The 27,848-nt window shown below is 35.0% G+C and overlaps 1 protein-coding gene across 8 annotated transcripts in view; it reads right to left on the reverse strand.

Moving 5' to 3' along the window:
* Nucleotides 1–27,848, reverse strand: part of PTPN4 (protein tyrosine phosphatase non-receptor type 4) — a 218,024-nt gene that overhangs the window by 73,982 nt on the left and 116,194 nt on the right. For all 8 annotated transcript variants that reach the window (XR_010746663.1, XM_066346559.1, XM_066346563.1 and 5 more), the window contains 3 exons: nt 18,676–18,739; nt 12,535–12,707; nt 4,619–4,687 (listed from right to left, as the gene is read on the reverse strand). Coding sequence is in view for 7 of the 8 variants with exons in the window: in XM_066346559.1 (XP_066202656.1) it covers nt 4,619–4,687; nt 12,535–12,707; nt 18,676–18,739 (306 nt within the window). In the remaining variant the exon portion in view is untranslated. The remainder of the gene's footprint in view (nt 1–4,618; nt 4,688–12,534; nt 12,708–18,675; nt 18,740–27,848) is intronic.

The raw sequence follows: 27,848 nt of genomic DNA on the forward strand, positions 1-27,848 counted from the left end.
CAGTTATCATAGTGATAAAGATAAGAACGGAGTGATCTTTTCAGAAAAGACACCGATCTTTGCAGAGATTAAACATATTTAGAATTTTAGGTAAGTTAACAACTAAAGTCTTTTTTATATGCAAATTCAGACAGTGGCCAAAATTCATAAAAAATATATAACATCTATTTAAATTTTATTTTTTGAGATACAGAGTTTAATATAAAGGCAAATATTATAAATTAAGCTACATATAAAAAAAACATAAATCATCTTGCAAACTGATAGTTTTATCTTTGGGTAATAAACTCACTAAAGAACACAGTTTCAGTGCAATGTTTTCATCTATTAATTTTACTAAACCATGAGTAACAAATTACTTATGAATCCAAACCATTCATGTGCCTATCATTTCATGAATTTATAGCAAAAGCCTTTTTAGTTTTACTTAATGACACTGCCTTAATTTAAGAACATTTAACATTTGCTAGATGTAAATGTTACCGAATAAAATAGATGTTATTAGATTTCATTTTTCATAAGTGAATTTAAAGTTATTAAAGCATGAACATTTCCCATTATCATATGTTTAAATTTTAGGATTTTCTACCTTGAAGACAAATCAGGACACCATCTAGTCCAAATCACTCAGACTGCAGTGCAAATACTCCTTTCAGTTACAATAAAATGAAAATAAATTATCTCATGCATTAGATTTTTTAAACAAAGTAAAAAAAATTTTTAAAGAAACCTTACCATTTACGACTTTTATTAATGTTAATTCTTTTTTTTTTTTTTTTGTGGCAGAGACAGAGAGAGTCAGAGAGAGGGACAGACAGATAGGAAGGGAGAGAGGTGAGAAATATCAATTCTTCATTGCGGTTCCTTAATTGTCCATTGATTGATTTCTTTTATGTACCTTGACCGGGGGGCTATAGCAGACTGAGTGACCCCTTGCTTGAGCCAGTGACCCTGGGCTCAAGCTGGTGAGCCTTGCTCAAACTGGATGAGCTCGCGCTCAAGCTGGCGACCTCGGGGTCTCGAACCCAGGTCCTCTGCATCCCAGTCCGACGCTCTATCCACTGCGCCACCACCTGGTCAGGCAATGTTAATTCTTAATGCTAATAAACCATTCTTTCTCATATATTAGACTACTAAATGTAAGCTGTAAGAAATTTCACTAACTATAGTGAGGAGATCAACTACTTTCATTTTCTAAGAGAGGAAACAAAAGTCATTTGAAGGAAAAAATCCAGTTATACTCACCTAGTACAAAGCATCAGAATACTTCACTGTTGTTAATAAACTAAACATGGTTGTAACTGCTTTGAATTTAAAACTAAATTTCAGGTATTTTATTTTATTAACAGCTTTAACCTCAAAGACCCACCCACCTCAAGCTTGCTGTCTGTTTCCTGTTGAGTGTGGAAATTTCAGAGAAAAAAATACCACACTTCATCAGTATGTTTGCAATGTGGTAATTTTATTTTCTGACCATGACACCTTATTTTTCTGTTGCAAGGGAACATTCTTTTGCTTTCTCCTTAGATAGTATATGACAACTGAAAAGCGTGAAAGCAATTCAAAGGAACAATATATATATAAGAAAAATTATTACTGTTGCAAAAAACTCAACCTTACATGAAAGTTTAAGGAGAAATTTGTTCTATTTTTACTGCCAACTAAATTCTATACAGTGAACAAGAACTCTAGAATTGTCTAATACTTGAACAGAACAAGCTGATTTAATAATTGCTAAAACCACTTGAGTATTTTGGTAAATATCACTGGGGAACAAAATTTATTTTTTCATTTTCTGTTGCATGAGGTTTTAGAACTGTTTCTATATATTTCTGCATTGCTGATTGCAAATCTGAAATCCATTTTTTGGTGCATGCTCTAGTTTTTATGCAATTTTAATTTCTTTTTGTTACAGTTAATAGCATGTATTGGTTTTTAAATTGGAGTTAAAGGGCAACGACTCTTGGATTGAACATAACCACCAGGCAATTAATGTTTTACAATCATCACTTTAACATAATTGTATTGTTTTTAATATGTGGAATATGGAAGAGGTTTCCTTTAAATGAAGCAGTGTTTTTAGTGAAAATGGTTTAGAGAGAGTAAGTCCTTAAAAACTTTATGTACTTGGCATCTACTGCCATTGGAGGCTTGAGAGTGTTAAGAAGTGAGAGCTAGCAAATTTTGCTTATAATTTTACTTTAATTTAGCTCTTACTCTTTATCCATTGACAGTCCTGCTTTGTATTTCTGAAGTAAAAGGAGGTTTTTTTTCCTCTTTCATATTCCACATATTTTTATAAGAGCTGTGGCTATTGCAAGTGACTAAACTAGATAAAACCCTGCATTCCTAGAGCTTACATTCTACTAGGTAGACAGACAACAAACAAGATCATCTCTCATATCTTTGAGATGGGAAAGGAGTCAACCGTTCACCTATGTCTTGCAGAACAGCAAAAACTATTCTGTAGAGCTTAAAAGGGTGGGTGAGAACCTGAAATGCCTGGGTTAGAATTTTATCTTTTTGCCCCCCTTACTATCTGTATAATCTCAGGACAATTATTAAAACTTGCTGTGCTCAATTTTATCTTCTGTAATGGAATTTATCTCATTGAGTTATGGGGATTATGAATTATGATAATATAAAAATCCCTTGGCACAGATAAGTACAAAATAAATTTTAGTCATTATTAGATTAACTGATTCATCTTTTAAATCATATCCCCGTACAGTTGATTCTATCACAGCAACCACAGTGATCTCCCTCACCCTGACATTTTTATTACAGAACATTTAAAACAGAAACATAAAGTATAGAGAAAACAGTTTAATAAACTCTGTGTAGTTAGAACGTAGGCACAACAATTATCATCATGGTCAATCTTGTTTCACCTCTACCACTTACCTTAACCCTCTCACCTCAATTATTAACTCCAATTTAAAAACCAATACATGCTATTAACTGTAACAAAAAGAAATCCTGGAAATCATACATTACTTGTAATACTTCAGTTTATCACTCTACCAGATTTTTAAAAATGCAAATCTGTTTATGTCCCTTCTATGCTCTCAGCCTCCACTGGCTTCCATTTAAAATCCAAAATCTTTACATTTCTAGCACAAGGTCATACCAGTTCTGGCTGCTGCCTTTCTCTCTAAACATCTCATCTGTCACTGCCTTGCTCACTCTGGTCCATTATTGGCTTGCTCTTCCTGAAACATAAGGAAGCTCCAGTTTCCATGGCTTTGCACTGGGGCTCATTTCTTTACTTATATTAGATATCTGTTGCACCAATCAGAATTTAAACTCCATGGGAGTAAATGTATTTCGTCATTCACTATATTCCTAGGCCTAACCAATGCTCAGCAGAGTAAGTCTTCAGCATAGTTGCAGCCACTGATTTGGTAACTCTCCCTTTTCCAGAGCTCTGCAATGAATATTTAATCATCTATTAGATAATCCTTTTAAGAGTGTTGCTCAGGCATATCGAACTAGACTTGTGCCAATTTAACACCTTTTTCCATTACAAGTTTGTTCTCCCATCATTATCTCATCTGTTATATTGTCACTCAAATCTGAGTCTTTCCAGGTTCTCCTGTCACTAACACATCTCTATCCAGTTGGTCAACAACTGCTAGTTCTATTTATAAAATGTTCCCCAAATTTGCTGCTATTCTCCATTTCATTGCCGTTTTAGAGCAGGCTTTCATTATTTTCACTTGGATTACTACAAAACCTGGACTCCGGTTTATCCTTGCTCATAAAAAACTATTTCCTAAAACAAAAATTTATTACATCACTTCACTTGTTAAAAGTAAATTGGCTATTGCCTGACCAGGCGGTGGCACAGTGGATAGAGCGTTGGACTGGGATGCGGAAGGACCCAGGTTCAAGACCCCAAGGTCGCCAGCTTGAGCGTGGGTTCATCTGGTTTGAGCAAAAGCTCACCAGCTTGGACCCAAGGTTGCTGGCTCGAGCAAGGGGTCACTTGGTCTGCTGAAGGCCTGCGGTCAAGGCACATATGAGAAAGCAATCAATGAACAACTAAGGTGTCACCATGAAAAACTAATGATTGATGCTTCTCATTCTCTCCGTTCCTGTCTTCTGTCCCTGTCTATCCCTCTCTCTGACACTCTCTCTATCTCTGTAAAATAAAAAATAAAAAAAATTAAAAAGTAAATTGGCTATTAACAGATCCTAAAAAAGTGCTGCTAATCAATATATATAATATATATGCATCCAAATATAAAGCAACTTATTTCTTAACAATATGATTTCAATATGTATGAAAATGGTTGGATAATATATAAAATGAGTCAAAATGTTTCTCAGAATGTTTTAAAAAAGAGTTATGAACCATCCAACAAAAGGTTATATTAATAATATAGTACTTGGTTCAGCTTAGTTAGAGCTACAATGCTTGGCACAGCGTTAATTTAGCTCAAGAGAAAAAACTGAATGAATAAACTAGACAAACTATTTCATTATTCCCTCAACACAATTTGTTGTTTCATTAAAGAAGGATCATGTGATAATATTGTAATCATATTTAAAAAGTTTTTATTAATTTTAACATTTCTTTTAGGAAAATGAAGACACCGAAACAGAAGTGGCTTACCTTGCAAATACCCTATCTTTATTTGCCTTTTCTTTGCCATATTGAACTGACTGGACTTCAGTTCTCCCACTGAAATACATAAATACGCACAATAAAACATTAAAGAGAATCATAACAAAATAAAACATGATTTATTAAAATTTTGTAAGAGACAAGCTATTTCTAGCAGATTAAAGAGAACAGAGGATAAGAAGACTGGACTACATTCCAGTTCTCCTTGAATGGATGAAGCCTAATTACAGTTATTCTATTAATCAACAAAGATGTGTTCCTTAGACACTTCATTTTCAGATCTTCCTTATTTGAGAGTAAATGTGAGAGAAATAATTTTGCAAGAGAGAAATTCCTTCTCTGCTATACCCTAGAAAAGCACTCTCGCTAAACTCAGAGCTGGTTGTTGTGTCTCAGCTCACTTAAGCCCTGCTTTTACTCTATTGGCCTATGGTTTAGCTAGTGTCTCTACTATTCCCTAATCAAATGCCTGAAACATGGACATCTTGAAGAACAGCTTTGTCTTAGGTAAGGTTTTCCCTCCTTGTCTACTGGTAATGATCATTGACATAAAGACTGTTTATATCTTCAAATATTTCCATGTCCAGACACAGGCAATTCCTGATTTTTGTATACGGGAAAAAACTAAAGGACAGAAATACAGTCAGGAGTTGGGCACTATAGGGGATTTATCTTGAAGTTGATTTGTCTAGCAAGCACACTTTTTATGTGTGAGAACTGATCCTTCTTTGTGGTATACTAATTTTTTCAAACCAAATTTGTTAATAAAAACTTGGTTCTCAGAGAATTTATTACTTGACACATCATGTTATTTAACTGTGAATAAACATAAATGTCTAGTATATCAAATATAAACATTTATCTATATGGATATACATATAATACATGTAAAAGCAGCCATAAAGGTTTCTAAAGGTAAGCAAACAATAGATGAATAAGTATAGATAAATGTGAATAGAATAACATGTCTGTTAAAGTTTTAATGGAAAATTCAGAAATGTTGCTATGATTTTTAAGTGAAAGTCTCTTAAACTCGATTTCCTATATGAAGGATAAACTATACATGCATTGTGAGCGAGGTCTCAAATTAAGATTCACCACTGTTTTGTATTTTCATATTAGAACAATGATTTTAATTCCCTGCGTACTTTGAAACAGAGATAGTAAGGATTTGTATATGAAGAGGCTGGTGGAAGAAGTAATAAATCCGATTTCCATCCTTCAGTCGAAATATTACAATCATTCTAGTATTCCCTACCACTGCTTACGATGAGGGAAAAAATCACTTTCTTCATGCATCCCTTTCAGGAATAGGACTACATCCAGATAAAAATCTGTCATGCTGCCATTCCTACCTTATTTAAAGATTATTTAATCATTTTTATAATTAAAAAGTGTTTTGGTAATGTTTTTAAAGTTTTTCAGAACTACAAACATAAAACAACTTTTACAACTATAAAATAGGTGGTTAATATATACACTAATTTAACTGTCCTGTGCTCTGCCTAGTTTTGTAGGAGGCTAGAGTCAATTCTGTTTTCTAGGTTCCTTGCAAGTTGGCTTTCAGATAGGTTCTGCTTTTCTTCTGGTGAGAGACTGGAAAGGAGACCAAGTCAAACGCAGAAGATGGGCAGAGGATGGTAGTTGCTGTTAACAGTGGGGATAGAACACAGGGACAAACAGTACCTTGTAGCTGGTACCATCCCTGACTAATCAGCACCTCTGGCAGATCCAGACCTGTGACAATGGCCCTAACAGTGCGGGAGCTGGCCCAGGCTTGTGGACCCTGACCAAAAATGACACAAGCTTCTGCTCCTTAGGCGTTACCCATCCTTCCTATTTGCTTCTCCAAAACCATCCAGTTCCTTGTTGCGTTTCCAGCCTGCCACCTGTGCAATCAATTCCCTCAATTACATAGCTTTTATTTGAAAAACCAAAAAGGCTGTTTCCCTGACTGATAAATTAATTCTCCAGTGAAGTGGATTCAAATGGAACATTATCTCTCAAAAGGCTGGATTAACAAGTTGAATTTCATAAAGATGAAATATGAGGGTACAATTAAAGGTTTATATTTGATATTATCCATAATATTATTCCTTAGGGATTCAAGATGATTATTATTACTTACTTTTAAGTTAAAGTTTACATTCAATATTACTTTGTATTAGTTTCAGGTTTACAGCATAGTGTTTAGACAATCATATACTTTACAAAATAGTCTCCCTCTCCCAATATTTCAAGTGCTCACCTGGCACCATACATGGTTATTACAATATTACTGACTATATTCCCTATGCTGTACTTTACATCTCAAGTACTATTTTGTGACTACTAATTTGTACTTCTTAATCCCTTCACGTTTTTACTCAGCCCCCAGCTTCCCCCCACATCTGGCAATCACTAGTTCTATCTCTGTATATCTGAGTTTGTTCCTATTTTGTTTATTTTGTTCATTAACTTCCACATGAGTGAAATCATATGATATTTGCCTTTCTTTGACTGGCTTATCTCACTTAACATAATAATCTCCAGATCCACCCATGGTGTTGCAAAGGGTAAGATTTCCTTATATTTTAATTTTATTCCATAGTCATAATTCCTACAGCGGTCAAAAACTAGTTCTATATTTAAAGGGTTTAATCTTCATTCTTAGTTCTTTACCAAGATTCTCCTTGACTTACTTTTATTTATTCCTTAAATAGCTCAATTTTCCTATTAAAAATTTTTTCAAGCTGGGTTTAAAGATGTTATATTCTGTGTGGTTTTGTATATTTGTTAATGTCTACTACTGACTTTAGATTTCAATGGCAACCTGGCTAAGTATAATTTTTTTTGGTCACATTTTTTATCCTTTTAGAAGTGGTACACAAAACATGGCCCACATGCTATATATAAGCCTTAAGAAAAGTTTCATCATTCATTGTTTAAAGATATTTAATCCAAACTTGTAAATCTCTAGCAAGACTTGGGAGAAAAGACACAAGTTATCAATATCAAAAATGATAGAAATGATATTTAAAGATATGAAAAAGATAACAGGAGAATATTATAAGCTTTATGCCAAAAAATTCAACAACTTAGATAAAATAGATAAATTCCTTAAAAAGCAAACTACCAAAGCTTACTCAGGAAGAAAAAGAAATCCTGAACTGCTTTATAGATAATAATTAGAATATGTTGCTCAAAAGTTTTCTATAAACTTCTGCCCTAGATAAATTGGTAAAGTCTATAAAACATTTCAAAAGGAAATGATACTAGTACTATAGAAACTCTTCTAGAAAGATGAAAATAGGGAATAATTTCCAATTCATTTAATGAGGCCGAAACCCTAACACCAAAACCTGACAGTGACATTACCAGAAAACTATAGAGCAATATCCTTCATGAACACAAATGTAAAAGTTCTTAACAAAATTTTAACAAACTGAATAAAATAATATACAAAAAGGGTGACAGATGATGACGAAGTGGGGTTTATGTCCGGAATGTACAACTGCTTTAAAACACTGGAAACTCAACCAATGTCATGCATCATATAAAGAAACTAAAACAAAACAAAAACAAACCCATAGGATCAATAGTTGCAGAAAAAGCATGTTACAAAAACCAATACTGAATTCTAATGAAAACTTCTAGCATATGAGAAATAGTGGAAACTTCTCAACATGCATGCTATAGGAATCTATGAAAAGCCTACAACTAACATCATCCTTAACAGTAAGAGACTAATGCATTCCCCTAAGAAAGGGAATAAGACAAGAATATCCATTATCACCAAGTTTATTCAATACACTACTAGAGGGTCTAGCTTGGGCAATAAAAGAAACAAAAGGATCAGAATAGAAAGAAAGAATTAAAACTGTCTTTACCCTCTAGGTAGAAAATCTGTTGAAGGCTCCAGAAAATCTCCTAGAATAAGTGAAATAAGCAGTTTCAGGACACAAGATCGATTTAAAAAAAAAATCAATTTCATATCTATCTAGTTATAATGAACTATCTAAAATTAAAATTAAAAAAGACCACTTATAGCCTGACCAGGCGGTGGCACAGTGGATAGAGCGTTGAACTGGGATGCGGAGGACCCAGGTTCAAGACCCCGAAGTCGGCAGCTTGAGTGCGAGCTCATCTGGTTTGAGCAAAAAATAGCTCAACAGATTGGACCCAAGGTCACTGGCTTAAGCAAGGGGTTACTTGGTCTGCTGAAGGCACACTATCAAGGCACATATGAGAAAGCAATCAATGAACAACTAAGGTGTTGCAACGAAAAACTGATGATTGATGCTTCTCATCTCTCTTTGTTCTTGTCTGTCTGTCCCTATCTATCCCTCTCTCTGACTCTGTTTCTGTAAAAAAAAATAAATAATAAAATAAATAAATAAAATAACCTATGTGTATCAAAAAAGACCACTTATAATAGCATCAAAATATAAAATAATTAAGGATAATTCTGGCAAAGATATGAAAGACTTGTACACTGAAAACTACAAACATTGCTGAGTACTGAGACAACCTAAATAAAAAGATATACCATGTTTCATGAGTTGAAAATCTCAGTATTTTAAGTATCAATTCCCTGAAAATAATCTAGTTTTAGTACAAACCCAATTAAAATCCCAGAAGTCTTTTTTTATAATAACTGATCAGCTAACTCTAAAATTCACATGGAAATGCAAAGAACCTAGGACAGTTGAAACAACTTTTAAAAAGAACAAAATGAAAAACAAAAAAGGAGAAAAAAGTAAAAACAAATGACAACATTTTAAAAAAAGGAACAAAATTAGAGGACTAGTACTATTGAAATTAAGATATATTATAAATAAGTCCAGAAATAAGTCCACACAAATGTGAATAATTGATTTCCAAAAAAGGTGCAAAGGCAATTCAGTGGAAAAAAAGAGTAATTTTTTCGACAAACTGCCTGGAACAGCTGGATATACAAATGCAACCCCTCCCCCCCAAAAAAACCCCCACCAAAAACAAAACTCAATCCAACATCAATCCATACTTCACATCATATACGAAAAGTATTTCTAAATGAATCATAGACCTATGTTCTTTTTTTTTTTTTTCAGAGACAGAGTCAGAGAGACGGATAGATAGGGACAGACAGACAGGAATGGAGATGAGAAGCATCAATCATCAGTTTTTCTTTGCGAGACCTCAGTTGTTCATTGATTGCTTTCTCATATGTGCCTTGACCGTGGGCCTTCAGTAGACTGAGTAACACCTTGCTCAAGCCAGCGACCTTGGGTCCAAGCTGGTGAGCTTTCTCTGCTCTAGCCAGATGAGCCCGCGCTCAAGCTGGCGACATCGGGGTCTCGAACCTGGGTCCTCCGCATCCCAGTCCGACGCTCTATCCACTGCGCCACCGCCTGGTCAGGCCAGGCCTAAATTTTAAGAGCTAAAACTACAAAACTCATAGAAGAAGACAGGAATAAATCTTAAATTTTTGTGACCTGGGGTTAGGCAAAGATTTCTTAGATACAAAACCAAAAGAAAGAACAAATTGGCAAAATGAATTTCATCAAAATTATGTGCTCTTCAGAAGACACTAGTAAAATGACAAGATATGATCAACAGGTAATGGTGAGAATGTGTTGAATGGGTATCTCATTCATTGCTGGTGGGTACATACAATGGTACAAACTCCTCCGAAAAAAACGACCAGCAGTTTCTCCAAGGTTAAACATACAACTACCATATGATCTGGCCATTCCACTCCTAGGTATTCAATCAAAGGAAATGAAAGCTAACATCCATACAAATATTTCCACATGAATGTTCACAGCAGCTTTATATTTAACAGCCCAAACTTAGAAACAACCCACTTTATATTCATAATCAATTGAACGGATAAACAAATTTTAGAGTATCTATAAAATGGAATACTACTCCACAATAAAAAGAAATGAACCATCAATACAGGCAACAATAAGGATAAATTTCAGAATAATTATGCTTAAAGAAGTCAGAGTATAAAGAATATGCGATATTGCCTGACCAGGCAGTAGCACAGTGGACAGAGTGTCGACCTGGGATGCTGAGGACCCAGGGTCAAGACCCTGAGGTTGCTGGCTTAAGCGTGGGCTCATCCAGCTTGAGCTCAGGCTCACAAGCTTGAACATGGGGTTGCTAGCTTGCGCATGGGGTCCTGGCCAGGACCTCTTGGTTGCTGACTTGAGCCCAAAGGTCACCGGCTTGAAGCCCAAGGTCACTGGTTTAAGCACCAGTGACCTCGGTCAAGGTATATATGAAAAAGCAATCGATGAACAACTAAGGTGCCACAACAAAGAATTGATGCTTCTCATCTCCTCTCTCTTTGTGTCTGTCTGTCCCTCTCTTAAAAAAAAAAAGCAATATACATGCTTAAATTTATATAAAATGTTAAGAAAAGCAAACCGCTTACACACACACATACATACATACATACAAATGAAGAAGACTAGGGGTTGCATGGAGATAAAGAAAGGTGGGAGAAAACATCAACTGTAAAACTTAAAATATGGTAGCTTACTGTATGTCAATTATACCTTAATAAGCTGTTTAAAAATGTAAAATCTGCCAGGACTAGGCCCACATCCCTTCAAGGGCAATACCAAGCTGAATGGTAGGTGTTGCTCTCCTCTCCATCAATACTTTCTTTTTTAAAACTAGATTATTCTTGAGTTTGTCTTTTTATCAATATCTATGGTAGAAATTTCATTGTTTCAGTAATGATTTTCTCCAAAAATGGATTCTTTAACTGTCTTTTGTATTTGTAGTCATCATAATTAGATTTATTTTTTTTTTTATTTTTTTTTTTTGCTGTGGGTAAACTCAAAATTTTTTTGAGTTAGCTTGGGTAAACTCAAATTTTTTTTTTCTCATTTTACCTAAGACCTGCCTGAACTATAGTTGAAGGAGGGTTACTACATTCTATTAATATTTTTGCTGCTCAGTAAAATGGTGTGTGTATTATTTATGTGTAAGTAGTATTTGCAAAACCAGAGGAAGAAAGAGTTCTGCTAGAGGTTAAGTGTAATCCTTATATAATAACTGTGGGGTCACTTAGCTAGAAATTAAGTTTATGAAGGGAGTAGTGTTATGGTCTGTACTGTTTTCTCATTGTAGATTTCTTTTGTCTCTGCTGAGAAGTTGTACCAATAGATATGCCTTAAATCATTTTCCTTGACTTTCACCACTGATCTAATACTCTCTCTCCCTCTCTCTCTTTTCCTTTGAATTTGCAAGTACCACCATCTTCCTTTTCACAATATTGCTTTTAGGAAGGTACTAGAGGAGTTAAACATGACATCAAGCCATTTAAAAATCAGCTGTGCCTTCTTTGTGGTTAAAAATTTCTGAGTTCTTCTTGTGTTGCTACTAAATTTTGGGGCTACTTTTTGGGGGGAGGAAGAGAGGGCACGTATTTTTAATAGAATATCCTATATTAAGCTTTATGCTGTTATTCTTTCTGATTAGAGTTAGAAATCCCCAAAGATTGTTGCCTTCAGGAAAAAAAAAGAGCTATCACAAATAAATCATACGACAATTTTAGGAAAAAGAACCTGGGCTATTCTTCAATGATTTAATCTGATTTTGTATTACAGCTATTTCAAACTCTTTACAATTAAGGACATTTTCTTGTAAATATTTAATAAAAACTCAGAGGAAATGATAACATTTCTAGAGTATAAATAATTAAATATCATTGACTTACTTTAGAAAATAATGAACTGGAATAAAGTCAATGGAACACGTTTCTCAAGTCTGGTTAAATCACAATAACTATAGAATTTTTGACTGAATTAGACATGCAGATTTTGATTCAGTAGGTATGTATGAGTAACAACAATTTGATGGTTCAATAAATTATATCTTTAAAGAGAGAAAGATTCCTGCATTAATGCATAAGCAATACTTACCAGTACCGGAATTTTGAACCTAATGTAAAATAATGTGCAAAAAAATTCTTTTGAGGTGGAAGTGGTCTGTCCAAACGGAAGAACGTGTGATGTTCTACACATGCTTTCCACAAATTTTTGCATACTCTGTAATTCACCATATTAAATCCCAATAAGGTTTCTCTAGATTCATGCTGTAATAAATAACAAAAAAGCAGAGAATATCAGAAAAATATTAACATTTAATGCTCCATTTCATTTACTTTTTTCAGGTAAATATTCTAGCCTTGCAAACATTAATTACTCTAGGTTTTGTTGTTGCTATCCAACAAAAAAAGCAGCAAAATACACAAAACAGTTTACAAAATGTGGATCTCATTCAGTAATATTACAACTCTTAGTAATTTTACTTTAGAACATAGTTAGAAATAAGTTTAAAAACTGATGTATCTTGCCCTGGCTGGATAGCTTGGTTGGTTAGAGTGTCATCCTGAAGCACAAAGGTTCTGGGTTCGATCCTCAAACAGGGCACATACAAGAATAGATCAATGTTTCTAGCTCTTTCTCTCTTCTCCCTTCCTCTCTCTAAAATCCATAAATAAATTTTTAAAAATTATCTTTTTTCAAAACTTATTAGCTATGTAATTGTTTCAAAATATAATGCTGGTCCATAAATTAAACTTTAAGATATATCCTCACAGCCCCAGTCAGTAGCTGTAGGTAGAGCGCAGAGCATTTACCTAGCAGCTGTGGCTGACACAATGCTGTGAGAATACTCCAGCTCCCGGAACCCTCCTGGGCACACCCAGGAAAGGAGCTCGCCTGCTATATAGAAATGATTCAGCGCCAGCCAGACAGACTCCTGACCTTTTTTGGCCATTTGCCCTACTATAACATCCTATTGGCTGAACCCATGTATATAAGCTAGTTTACTTCCTGAATAAAGTAGATCTGTCACTGAACCTGGTCTCCGGAGTCGGGTCTTTGCGTCTCTGCCGTCCTCACCCCCGGCAGGGGAGATTATCGCTCAACCACCACCACCACGGATGGAAAGCCTCTAGAGCAGGGGTCTCAAACTCGCGGCCCAAGGGCTGCGTGCGGCCCACTGAACAATTTTGTGCGGCCCGCAGACTAATCCACGAAGTTCAAAATATTTTGGATAAAATTAAGCAAGCCTAGGGGCCTACTTGTATTTTTCATTTCTCTAGCATTCTAGCTAGATATTAGCTTAGTTAACAGCAGTTGTGATGCGAACTACAGTTTCTGGTCGTTTTGTGACACTGAGTAAACTGCATGTACGATTATGCTTGTTGTACTGATTTTTTTTTGTTTTCAACTGCAATGAGAAAAGTGTTGCGTAACAGTTGCCTTTTGTAGACCTAGTGCGGCCCGCCGAACGGCTGTGATCTTGCTCTGCGGCCCACATGCTGAGTTGAGTTTGAGACCCCTGCTCTAGAGCCTTAAACAGGAAGTGGGGCAGCTCTCAGCCCTGCTCATAAGAGAGCAACTCCACACAGGAGTCTATTGGACCTTACCCTTAACCCAGAATAAGGCCTTTCTAACCCTGCGAGTAGAGGGCCATCCCATCCTTGGGCTCATAGATTCTGGTGCTGATGTTTCTGTAATCAGAGAGGAAGATAAAAATGAAGGCTGGGCCACACGGCCCAGACCTTTAGTACAAGGAGTTAGTGGAGTATGACTGGCCCAACAAGCCATCCGGCCACTCCATTGGACAGATCCTGACAGGGTGACTGGAGTTTTCAGTCCTTTATTTATGACTGAATTGCCACATACACTTTGGGGATGAGATATGCTGTCTTTACTCCGTGTCTCTATTACCAGCCAGCCCCCCCAATTCTAAAGGTCACTGTTCAATTAAAAACTCCAGAACCCATCAAACTTACATGGGATACCGACCAACCAATTTGGGTTGAGCAGTGGCCATTAACAGCCTCTAAATTAAAAGAATTATACAAACTAGTTCAGCAACAAGTAGCTCAGTTGCTTAGTGTCTTCCTGATACACCAAGGTTGTGGGTTTGATCCTTAGCCAGGGCACATATATGAGAATCAGCCAATGAATGCATAAATAGATGAAACACAAATCGATGTTCCTCTCTCTACATACATAAATAAAACAATTTTAAAGAAAAGATATATTATCACATCTTTTAACAATATCTCTAAGCTTACAAATCTGTGTAGGTGTTAAATAAATAAAAATACTCAGCACTTCTAAACTCTTTCACGAAAATCAAATTTTAAAGTAAGTAGCAACAAAACAAAGCATTTCAAAAATTTATCACTATAACTTTGGCAGAAATTACTATTTAAATAGATTCACTGAAGTTAGCGATATATAGTAAGGCACACATTCAAAAGTAAAGAGCTCTGATTTTCACACATGAATGCAACCATTAACCTCTAACCAGATCTAGAAATAGAACATTACTAGCACCTCTGAAGTATCCTTGGTCACCCCTTTCTACCACATTACCTTGTTTTTGAACTGTACACATATGAAGTCATACACCTGTGTCTTTAGGTCAAACTTTTGTTCAATATTATGTTTCTGTATTCATCCACATAGTTGTGAAGCAGTAATTCACTCATTTTCATTCTACATAGTATTCTTTCATATGACTACACCAGTGCTTATTTATCCATTTATTGTTAAGAGACATTTGATGTTTTCAGTTTGAGCATGCATAAATATTGCTATTATAATCTTGCACGTTGTCTGATGCACATATGTATACATTTCTGCTGCGGGATTGTAAGATATGCATATGTTCAATTTTAGCAGATAATGCCCAACAGATTTCCAGAATGGTTAGGTCCATAAATGCTCGCTCCCACCAGCAGTATGTGTTCTACATACTCACCACTGATTTATCAATCTTTTCATTACATTATTCTGGTGGATGAGTAGAAATATCACATTTTGGTTGTAATTTGTACTTCTCTGATGATTAGTGAGGTCTATCATCTTTTCATTTACTGGCCATGTGAATACCATTGTTTCTGCGTGTCTGTTCAACCCACCAGCATACTTTTGGACTGGGTTGGATGTACAACCAAGGATGTGTGGGGGTACCACAAACATGTTCTATGATATTTCACTCTCCTACTGATATCTTTTGATCAATACAGTTCTGAATTAACATAGCGCAAGATATTGAACTTTTATTTTAAGGTAGTTTTCCTTCTTTGTCCTGTGAAAGAAATCTTTGCCCATCAAAAGGTCACAATGATATTTCCCATTAACTGTAATACAGTAAAAATGCCCATGCATAAGTATGAAATTACCATGTTAAAAGATAATATGCTTAAAATATCACTTCTTGATCACTAGAGAATTCTTAATTATGCTTAAGGGTTGCTTTGCATGCACTAATAAATATAGTTACATGTTGTACCACATATCACAAACAATGAAAAATGACAGAGAATGTCTCTGAGTACGACTGCAGTAATTGTTTTCGGTGGAAACAAAATCTAAGATGCTTTTACGGTCTCCCTTTTGACATTCACTTTCAAAAATGGAGAACCACATAAAATTCTGACATTCTATCAATTGTACTTGGAAAGTAACAATATTTTCCTACACTACTGTAAACAACAGATATATATAATGTGGTATTAGGAGACAAATAGACTTTATAAAGTTGTAGAATTTAAAAATACAGAGATATTTCAGGGAGAAAATATGAACAAGGCACCATTCTACAGAGTATGTCTGTATACAGTCTTTAGTTTAGTTTTTTTTTTCTCCCTGAGTGAGAAGTGGGGAGGCAGAGAGACAGAATCCTGCATGTGCCTGACTGGGATCCACCCGGCAAGCCCACTAAGAGGCAATGCTTTGCCCATCTGGGCTGTTGCTCCATTGCAACCAGAGCTATTCTTCTCTAGAGTCTGAGGCAGAGGCCATGAAGCCATTCCTGTGCCTCGGCCAACTTTTGCTCCAATGGAACCTTGGCTGCAAGAGGGGAAGAGACAGATAGAGAGAAAGGAGAAGGGGGAGGATGGAGAAGCAGATGGATGCTTCTCCTATGTACCCTGACCAGGAATTGAACCCAGGATTTCAACATGCCAGGCCGACACTCTACCACTGAGCCAACCAGCCAGGGCCTCAGTCTTTAATTAGTTGTTAGTTGACTTTTTGTTACTGATTTAAGAAAGAGCATTGTTTAAAAATACTTTATTCATTTTAGAGAGAAGAGAGAGAGAAAGAAAAAAGGAGGGAGAAACTGAAAGTATTAATTCCCATATGTGTCTTGATCAGGCAAGCCCAGGGTTTCAAACCAGCAACCTCAGTGTTCCAGGTTGACACTTTATATACTCTGCCACCACAGGTCAGGCCAATACTTCCTGATGTTAAACACATTCATAATGATGCATTACTTCAGACAGTGGTTATGTGGATTAAATGATATGGAAATGATTAGTATATTACCAGGCACATAGTAACACCTCAATAAATGTTACTATAATTACTGTTGTTATTACTAATGATAGCACTATAACGGGAAGCAAATGAGAAAAATTGACTTCTTTATTGTCTTCTACCTACAGAAACACTTAATGTAAAATATTTATTCTCTAATTTCTAGCTAAGATTTACCATATTTTATTCCTCTGAACATTCATTGAAACATGCATAAAAATGTTTGTAAGTAGCATTAATCATAGTAGCTACATACTGGAAATGGCAAAATTGTTCACTAACATAACAAATAATTTATGGTACGTTCATTCAGTAGAAAACAATATAGCAATGGAACAAACTATTGCTATGTGAAACAAAATGATGATTCACACAATATTAACGAGAAGAAAGTAAGAGAAAAAGAGAACATTGTAAAAGATTTTTTTTAAAGTTCGAAAACAAACAAACTAATCCATGGTGACACAAATGAAAATAATGTTCACCTTTTGGGAGGATTAATGACTGCAAGTAGACATCAGCTCCATTAGTAATAATAATACCAGCTTTCTAGGGTGGTAGTAGTGTTCTACATACTAAGATTATATACATATACTTACTAAGCACCATACTTAGTATCTATATACTTTACTATTTCAATAAAAACTTTGTTGAAAAAACTTCTATATTTTGTGATCATAAATGATGAACCACAGTAACTTAGTAGGTCACTATCTTCTGAGAAAAGGTAGCTGATTCAAATATATTTTTAAGATTTTGAATACCTTTAACATATACACGCCCATCTTGAAATCTGCATTAATTTGTCAAGATTTCTAAGAGCCTGTCCAGGCAGTAGTAGCACAGTGGATAGAGCGTCGGACTGGGATGCGGAGGACCCAGGTTCAAGACCCCGAGGTCGCCAGTTTGAGCGCGGGCTCATCTGGTTTGAGCAAAGCTCACCAGCTTGGATCCAAGGTCGCTGGCTAGAGCAAGGGATTACTCGGTCTGCTGTAGCACCATGGGGTCAAGGCACATATGAGAAAGCAATCAATGAACAACTAAGGTGTCGCAACAAAAAACTAATGATTGATGCTTCTCATCTCTCTCCGTTCCCGTCTGTCTGTCCTTATCTATCCCTCTCTGTGTCTCTGAAAAAAAATTTTTTCTAAGAAATAATCTAAATCAAAGGATAAGTTTAGTTTAATTTGATAAAAGTGAAAAAACTGCAAGATGACATTCTTTCCAACACTGTACTTTCCATAACTCAGTGTGTTGTAATTAACATATAAAAAGGATATTACCACTACAAAAAAGGGAGAAAGGTAATATATGTTCATGAACAAGAAACAAAACTAAATAGTCATTTTCCCTTAAATGCAATGAGTTCACATATGGAAACAAAAGTGATACAGATTTAATAGCAAAAAAAAAGGATATACAGAATGATCAGTTACTGTCCTCATGAAAGGGCCCTGGCAAGTGATAATGAACATCACAATTGAGATCAGTTTCTACATTCATGAGATGGCAGGACGAACAACTAGAAGAACTTTAAATCACAACCATAGAAACACTGGGGAAATAAAGACATTTTGCCATAAAATATGAATTAATTAACTCAAGAGGCAGTTATCAAGTATTAATAATACTTTCACTCACTAAAAGTTTTATCATAAGTGAGCTGTCATGCCTTAAGACTTCATTTATATTAATAATTATTATATCAATACTCACCAATTCTTTTCTAAGTTGAATAAAAAACTGTTTGCACTTAAATGAAATTTTTACAATCTTCAGCCTGGATAAAAAGAGAATGAAATATTTAAAATACTGAATAAAGATATATAAATAACAAATTAAGAAAATAATTCTTTGAAAAGATCAATAAAATTAATAAGCCTCTAGGCAGAATAAGAAAAAGAGAACACATAATTACTACTATCAGAAATAAAAAGTAGACATCACTTTAAATCCCACTGATATTAAAAGCATTATAAAAGAATATTATAAAGTCTATGCCCACAAATTTGATAACTTCAATGAAATGAACCAATTCTTTGAAAGATACTATCTGCCAAAACTCACACAGAAAGAAATACTTGATCTATAGACCTATACAATAGGCCCCTCTCACCTGCAAGGGATAAATGCCAACACCCCAGTGAATGTTTGAAACTGCAGATAGTATAAAGCCCTATCTATGCTACAATATTTTTACCTATACATACTCACTTTGTCACTTAAAGAAAGGAATTTACGGCTTCTCTTTGGCATATCCAAATTGCTAGCATAAGTACTTCTGCTCTCTGGGGCTATTATTAAGTAAAATAAGGGTTACCTGAACACAAGCCCTAAGATCTGATAACTGAGAAGGCTACTAAGTGACTAGTGGTCAGGTAACATATACAGAGAGAAATGGTGAAAGAGCTCAGACACCAATTTCCATGAATATAGTCAAACGATCTTTGAGAAAGGAGCAAAGGCAATACTATGAAGCAAAGACAGTTTCCTCAACAAAGAGGGCTGGAACAACTGAACATCCACATGCAAAAAAAAAAAATTTAGACAAAGATTTAAAACTTTCACAAAACTTAACTCAAAATGGATCAGAGACCTACTTATAACATACAAAACTATAAAACTCCTACACATAACATTGGAGAAAAACTAAATGACCCTGGGTATGGTGATGGGCTTATGGACGTAACACCAAAAACATTCTTCGTGACAGAAATAAATGATAAGCTGGATTTCATTAAAATTAAAAACTTCTCTGTGAGAGGCAATAAATCAGAAGATAAGCCACAGACTAGGAGAAAATATTTGTAAAAGACATATCTGAGAAAAGATTATCCAAAATATACAGACAACTCTTTAAATTCAACAATAAAAACACAAAAAGCCCAATAAAAAGTGAGCCAAAGTCCTAAACAGACACCTAACCAAAGAAGATAAATAGTTGGGCCTGACCTGTGGTGGCGCAATGGGTAGAGCGTTGACCTGGAATGCTGAGGTTGCCGATTCAAAACTCTGAGTCTGCTCAGTCAAGGCATATACAAAAAGCAATCAATGAACAACTAAAGTGAAGCAACTATGATCTTTCTCCCTCTTTCTCTGTAGAAGACCTTTGGCAGTTTCTTACAAAACTAAACATACTTGTACTACCATATAGAAATTGCCCTCTTTGAAATTTAACCAAAGGAACTGGGAACTTATATCCCCACAAAAATCTGCACATAGATGTTAATAGCAGTTTTACTCATAAATGCTAAAACTTAGAAGAAGAAAAAATGTCTCTCAGTAGGTGAATAAATGAATAAACTCTGGTACATCTGGACAATGGAATATTATTCAGCTCTAAAAAGAAATGTTATCAAGCCATGAAAAGATATGGATATAAAGTAGATATATATTACTAAGTTAAGCCAATATCAAAGGCTACAAACTGCATGATTCCACTATATGACATTCTGGAAAAGGCAAAACTATGGAGAAGAGGAAAGAGATCAGTGGTAACAAGGGTAGGTAGGAAAATGATTAGGCAGAGCACAGAAGATTCTTCAGGCAGTGAAATCTCTCTGTAGGATAATGATGGATATGTCATTATGTGTTTGTCGAATGCATAACACCAAGAGTAAACCTCAGTGTAAACTATGATGTGTCCATGTAAGTTTCATCCTTGGTAAACAAGGCACCATTATAGTGAATGTTGTTAATGGAGAGTATATGGATGTGTGGAGGGCAGGGGATATAAGGAAATTTCTGTACCTTTTTCTCAATTTTGTTGTGAATCTAAAACTATCCTAAAAAAACCCAAACTTTAAAAAATTAAATAAAGAAAAACTATAAGGCAACATTTAGAGGAAAATGAAAGATGTCAAGGTTTTAAGCAATGATCCTAAAATTTCTTAATTTAGTATTAAAATGATTAAAAAATTTTTACCTTTCTTCTCATATAATACTGTAAGAGAGTTCTCAAAGCATCATTAGCATAATCAATATCAGCAAAATAGTTTTTCCTCCTATTTTAAGCCTATAGTAATACCCAGATCTTTAACCTTTAAACCTAAAAGTCTTTTCCTGGCTGGTTGCTCAGTGGATAGAGCATTGGCCTGACATATGGATGTCCTGTGTTTGATTCCATCAGGGCACACAGAAGTGACCATCTGTTTTTCCCCGCCTCTCCCCTTTCTTTTTCTCTTCCCCTCACACAGCCAGTGGCTAGAGGGGCCCCAGTTGCTGAGGATAGCTCCTTTGGAGCAACAGCCTCAGGTGCTAAAAATAGCTTAGTTGATTTGATCAAAGGCCCCAGAGGAGGTTGCCAGTGGATCCCGGTCAGGACACATGTGTGAGTCTACCTCACTATCACCCTTCCTCTCACCTATCTATAAACAAACAACCCTAAAAGTCTTGAGACCAAGAGATTCAATCTCACTTAACAAAACTTGGTTTGGGATCCTGGCACAATCATCATTCTAAATATTTTCAAGATAATTCTAAGTTTGAATATTCAAGAAGCTTTCAGCAGAAGAAGAAACAAAGATTTAAAATTGGTGATAAAAGTCTACATGAGCTAAATGATTCTAGCAAAAAGATAAATATTAGAATAACCAAGATTCTAGAAGAGGGACAATGGGGCTGACAGTTTATTTAAAGAAATAAAGCACAGAACATCCCCAATCTTGGGGAAGCAGATTAGTGGCTGCCTAGAGCCAGGGGTAGGTGAGAGGCAGGGGAGGGGATGAGGAATGACTACTAATTGTTACAAGGTATCTTTTGGGGATAATAAAAATGCTTCAAAATTAGGTTATGGTCATGTCGTACTCTGTAAATAAACTTAAACTAAAAATCATTATTTTATACTTTGATAAGCACATATATGATATGTAAGCAATACATACATCAATAAATCTATACAAAATGCAATTTCATAACCTATGCCTTTTAATTTTAGGGTTCAATACATTTATTATTTTAGTAATAACAGATATGTTTGTATTTATATCATAGCATATTTTGCTTTCTATTTTTCCAAGGTTTTATGTTTCTCCTGAAATGGCAACTATGTAATTATTTTTTATTGTTTTAGTGGTTACCTTTATCATTGTTGTGTTTATTTCTTTCCCCTCTTAAAAACCACTTTATTAAGTATAATTTGACACTCAATGAACTATGCATATTTGAAGTGTACAATTTGATAAGTAACATTTTTACAGATATACATGTTCAATTATCATTATCATCAAGAGAGTGACCATCTATACCCACACCATATCCAAAAGATTACTTCTGCCACTGTAATCTGCCTGCCAAGGTAACAACTGACCAAGATTCCATCACTATATATAAGTTTTGCATTTTCTAGAATTTATATGAATGGAATCATATAGTATGTACTCTTATTCTTTAACTCAGATTATTTATTTAGCGATTCATACCTACTGCTATGTTTTTTCAGTAATTCTCTTTCTTGATGAGAAATATTCCATTCTATGTATATATCACAATTGGTTTATATGCTCACTGCATATATGGCGCAGAGGTGAAAGCGCTGACCTGGGGCACTGAGGTCCCAGATTCAAAACCCCAAGATTGCTGGCTTGAGCGTGGGCTCATCCAGCTTGAGCACAGGCTCACTAATTTGAGTGTGGGGTCACCCGTTTAAGCATGGGATCACTGACATAACACCATGGTTACTGGCTTGAGCAAGGGGTCACTGGCTCGGCTGGAATCCTCCAGTCAAGGCACTATAAGAAAGCAATCAATGAACAACTACAGTGCTGAAATTACAAGTGATGCTTCTCATCTCTCTGTCTCCTTTCTCACACAAAAATTATTTAGGCTGTTTAATGGTCAGCATATTTTCTGACCATAATAAATCACATGCACTTGAAAAAATATGTATTCTGCTGTTGTTGGGTATAGTATTGCATAAATATCAATTAAGTCAAGATAATTGATAGTGCTAAAATGTACTTCAGCTAATATTTTACTATCTAGTTTATTGATAGCAGAGAAGGATGCTCAAATCTCCACATACTTTTGTAGAATTGTCTATTTCTCCTTTATTTTTTGTCTCATGTATTTGGAAACTGTTATTAAGCACAAGCATACTAATAACTACTTCTTGTTTTTCTGGTGTACAAGCCAGTTTCTTTTATCTTTGCATGTCTTTTAATATTCTGTTGGAAACAATGTTGTACATATTGTATAGCAGTAATCATGATAATGGTTTCCCTTTCCCACATGTGTTCTGTTATTTGCTGGATTATTTTCATGAACTCTAACCTCACCCCTTCAACTCCTAGTGTTAAGCTTCTGCTATTGCTCTTCAGGAAGACACCACTTTGGAAATGCCCACAATAATCCTAAAATGACAGTGGTACCAATCACCCCAGTCTTTCAATAAGCACACCCAGCTGTATCACTCCTCTAATTACCCAGACTCCTCTATTGTTTTCAATAATGCCCTGGGGCATAAATTAATTAGAAACAAAAGCAATCAAATTGTAGCTTCTTCAAAGTGACAATTTGTTAAGTAAGTGTATGAGGCTATTTTTTCTCCTATCTTTGCTTTTTTGTATCCCATGTTGTTTCTGGATTTCCCTACAGACTACTTCTTATGTAGTATAAACCATGTGGTTATTTAAATTGTAATCCCTTGTTATACAGGAGCCCTGTTGATATGGTAGTAAGGTGTGGGTTTGGAGAAATCATTCTTTAGTCCTATGATTAGGTCTCAGTGGTTTAGTGGTCTGTGACCCCTGGCTATGACCCTTAGTGCTTTTCAGCTCACCCTCTTCTCAGGTGAGACAAGTACAGAGGGGGCTGGAAATGGGTATATTACTTCCCCCACTTTGATTAGGTTCTTATTGATAAAAACTCATGTTGGTTAAGTATTGGTAAAACAGATTTCCTTGAGGGAAGACCTTTGCTAAAGAGAACAGAAAGCTCTGAGCATATTTTAAATGGTTACTTCTGTCCTGACCGGATGGCTCATTTGGTTCAAGCATCATCCCAATGCACAAAAGTTGCCAGTTCGATCCCTGGTCAGGGCACATGCAGGAACACCTCAACATTTCTCTCTCTCTCTCTCTCTCCCTTCCTCTCTAAAATAAATAAATTTAAAAAAGAAATGGTTACTTCCCTACTCACCAATATCACCATCCCTCTCCCACACAGAGCATAAGTAGGTTTTTCTCTAGTTTTCAATTTGAGAACCTGGTGGGCACCTGATAGTAAAACTTATGAAAGCATGGGGGCCTTCTTAAGGCTAAGACTTCAAGAGTTTTCATCTCTCAAGCTAGTCTTTGCTCAGTCTTCAGCAATTAGTCAAATACCCTTTAAGTATTCCTACCAGGTGCTGGCTGCAGCAGTGGTTTCTAGTCCTGGTAAACTGTCATTCTTTATATTCATCTGTCTCTCCAGTTTTCAGAGCTGCAGTTTGCCTTGTGTGCTGAATTCTTTGAGGGATCTAGAAAGAATTGTTGATTTTCAGTTTTTTTTTCCTTATAAGAACAGGAGTGATGACTTTCAAGTTTTTTACCTGCTAGACTTGAAACCAGAACTCTCCCCTCCCAATTTTATTTTCTTAAATATTTTTGATTAGCATTAATTTTAATGAATTTTAATTGTATTCTAATTTCAGAATACAAGTAACCCCAATTCACTACTCAATATTTTTAAAGTATAAACCTGAACTTGATAATTCAGGGAAACCAACATGAAAAGATATGAGGAACATATTTACTATGTGGTACACTACTTTTTCTACATGTTGCTTTAATTTTGAAAGAAGAGGTAAGTGAGAAGCTTGTGTTTCAGGATCAGAAAGACCTACATTTAAAGTTCTGCTTCACACTTATCAGCTGTTTAACTTCAGATCAGTCAACTTCTCTGGCATTTCTCATTCCTTATCTGTGAAAAGAATGCTAATAACACCCAATTTACAGGGTTCTACTATTGATAAAATGCATTAAAATCCATGCGAAATTCTCCCCCCTTGCCTTGATCTTATATTATAAAGCTATCAGTTATAAAACTTCCAGCTTTACTCTAAACTCTTAATTTCTGTAGAAATTTTGTAATTCCACCATTTACTTTTTGGTGATATTTAAATATTTAATTAAAAATATTAACATTAGATAAAAGTAGCTGAAATGTACATGATAACACTTAGAGCTGTAGTCATCAATTTTCTTTTAAAAAATATTTTATTGATGGGGAGGGGAGGGGAGGGGAGGGGAGGGGTACGAAGCACCTACTCGTAGTAGTTGCTTTTGTATGTGCCTTGACCCAGGAAAGCCCGGGGTTTCAAACAAATGACCTCAGCATCCAGGTTGACGCTTTGTCCACTGTGCTACCACAGGTCAGGGTCACTATCAGTTTTCATCAGGGTCACTGTCAGATTTTTTTATACAATGCTTTCCTAAATTATCAATTTAAAGGCGATGGTAATTCTACAAACACCAACTTAATACAGGTGATGAGGTTAATAATATGATCTCTTGTTCACACAGAGTATTAGTGAGAAGTATGTTGCTTTTGTAAAAATACTCAAATTTTAAGAACTAAAAGTAAGTCATATATTTAATGATTATCATAGGCTCTACTGATTTCCCTTAGCAGTCATTTGATATTGGATCTTAAAATCACGGCTATTTGTGGTATATTTATAAATGTATTTGTTGCAATATGTACTGTTATGAGTTATGATCACAAGACATTTAAGTTCCATGATCATGTAAATTTAGTAGCTTTAACAACTTTAAATTCTACCTATGTAGTTTAATTCTTGAAAACAAAGTTTAAAATAAATACTACATAACATAAGGTTTTCCAATCAATATCTTAAATGCTCACGTCCCTTTTTTTTCTAACCTAAATTGTATGATGACTTTGAAAAATGAATTCTATTTCTCAACATTAAACTAACTCCAAGCATATTTATCAATAAAATATACCAATTTCTGAGCATATAGAATACATTAAGATTCTTCACATTCTAAATCCAATTTCTCTCCTTAGTATCATTTTCCTAAATTCTTTTTCCCTTGCTTCTATACTCAATGAACAAAACTAAAGGAAAAACCAAAAAAACAGTTCAACATTTCCTCGACTTGCCGTGTCTTTTCATATTATTAGGTCTCTGCACATACTTGGCACCTCTATCTTAAATTCCCCACCTGAACCCTCTACACATGTGTCTCCTCCATATTTCATTTTCACTGAGGAAATTTTTACTTATCCTTTAAAGACCATCTCAAATATTATAGAGCCATTAAAATTTTCTGTAGAGACTGTATCTTTTGTGTTTCGAAAGCAATTTGCCAACTTTTAGAATCCTTATTTAATAATAGTAAGGGACTATGTATACAACATAGAATTTTGACAATAAGAAAAACTTTAGATTATCATGGTATTTTAATCCACATCATCTGAAAAAAATTATTTCTAATTTTGACATTTATATGAAATCTGAAATAAAGCATTTAAAAAGTTGTCTTTAGTAAAATCATAAACAAAGTTAAACACCTATCAATAAATTTTCTTATTATGTTTTATAATAAATTTTTTGTGTCAATTTATAGGCAGGGACCATGAATTAAATTATTTTACCTTCTTTTCTGAACATACCACAGTTTGAATTACAGAGGAAACATTTAGAAGATGTGACATGAAATACTCATTGATCTTCAGTTTTCTTTTATGAGCTATGCAGATATGATTTACATATACAATAAAATATACCAATTATATGCAAAAAAATTCAATGAATTTTGAAAAATGTATTTGGCTATATAATTTCCATTGAATAAACTCACCATGTAACATTTCCATAACCTCAAAATGCTGTCCTGTTGGCCTTTTTGCAGTCAATTGCCTCCTCTGCTTTTCAGTCCTAAAACCTGGTCTGTTTTATCTATAATTTATGTTTTCTAAAATTTCATATGAATAGAAACAAAGTATGTTTAGTCTTTTGAGTCTGGTTTCTAAATAATCAGCATCATGGGTTTTTTTGGTTTTTATATTTTTATTTTTTTATTGATTTTACTAGGGTGAAATCAATAAATCAGAGTACATATGTTCAAAGAAAACATGTCCAGGTTATCTTGTCAATAAATTATGTTGCATACCCATCACCCAAAGGCAGCTTGTCTTCCGTCAACTTCTATCTAGTTTTCTTTGTGCCCCTCCCCCTCCACCTTTTCCTCCCCCCCCCCCCATAAACACCACACTCTTATCAATATCTCTTAGTCTCATTTTTATATCCCAACTACGTATGGAATAATCCAGTTCTTGGTTTTTTATGATTTACTTATTTCACTTCATATAATGTTAACAAGATCCCACTATTTTGTTGTACATGATCTCATGTCATCATTTCTTATGGCTGAGTAGTATTCCATAGTGTATATGTGCCACATCTTCTTTATCCAGTCTTCTATTGAAGGGCTTTTTGGTTGTTTCCATGTCTTGGCCACTGTGAACAATGCTGCAATGAACATGGGGCTGCATGTGTCTTTACGTATCAATGTTTCTGAGTATTGGGGGTATATACCCAGTACAGGGATTGCTGGGTCATAAGGTAGTTCTATTTTCAATTTTTTGAGGAACCACCATACTTTCTTCCATACTGGTTGTACTACTTTACATTCCCACCAACAGTGAATGAGGGTTCCTTTTTCTCCACAGCCTCACCAACATTTGCTCTTCCCTGTCTTGTTAATAATAGCTAATCTAACAGGTGTGAGGTGGTATCTAATTGCAGTTTTGATTTCCATTTCTGTAATAACTAATGAAGATGAGCATCTTTTCATACATCTGTTGGCCATTTGTATTTCTTCCTGAGAGAAGTGTCTGTTCATGTCCTCTTTCCATTATTTTTATTGGATTGTTTGTTTGTT

The sequence above is a fragment of the Saccopteryx leptura genome, chromosome 7, assembly GCF_036850995.1.
Source record: "Saccopteryx leptura isolate mSacLep1 chromosome 7, mSacLep1_pri_phased_curated, whole genome shotgun sequence".
Classification (NCBI taxonomy): Eukaryota; Metazoa; Chordata; class Mammalia; order Chiroptera; family Emballonuridae; genus Saccopteryx; species Saccopteryx leptura.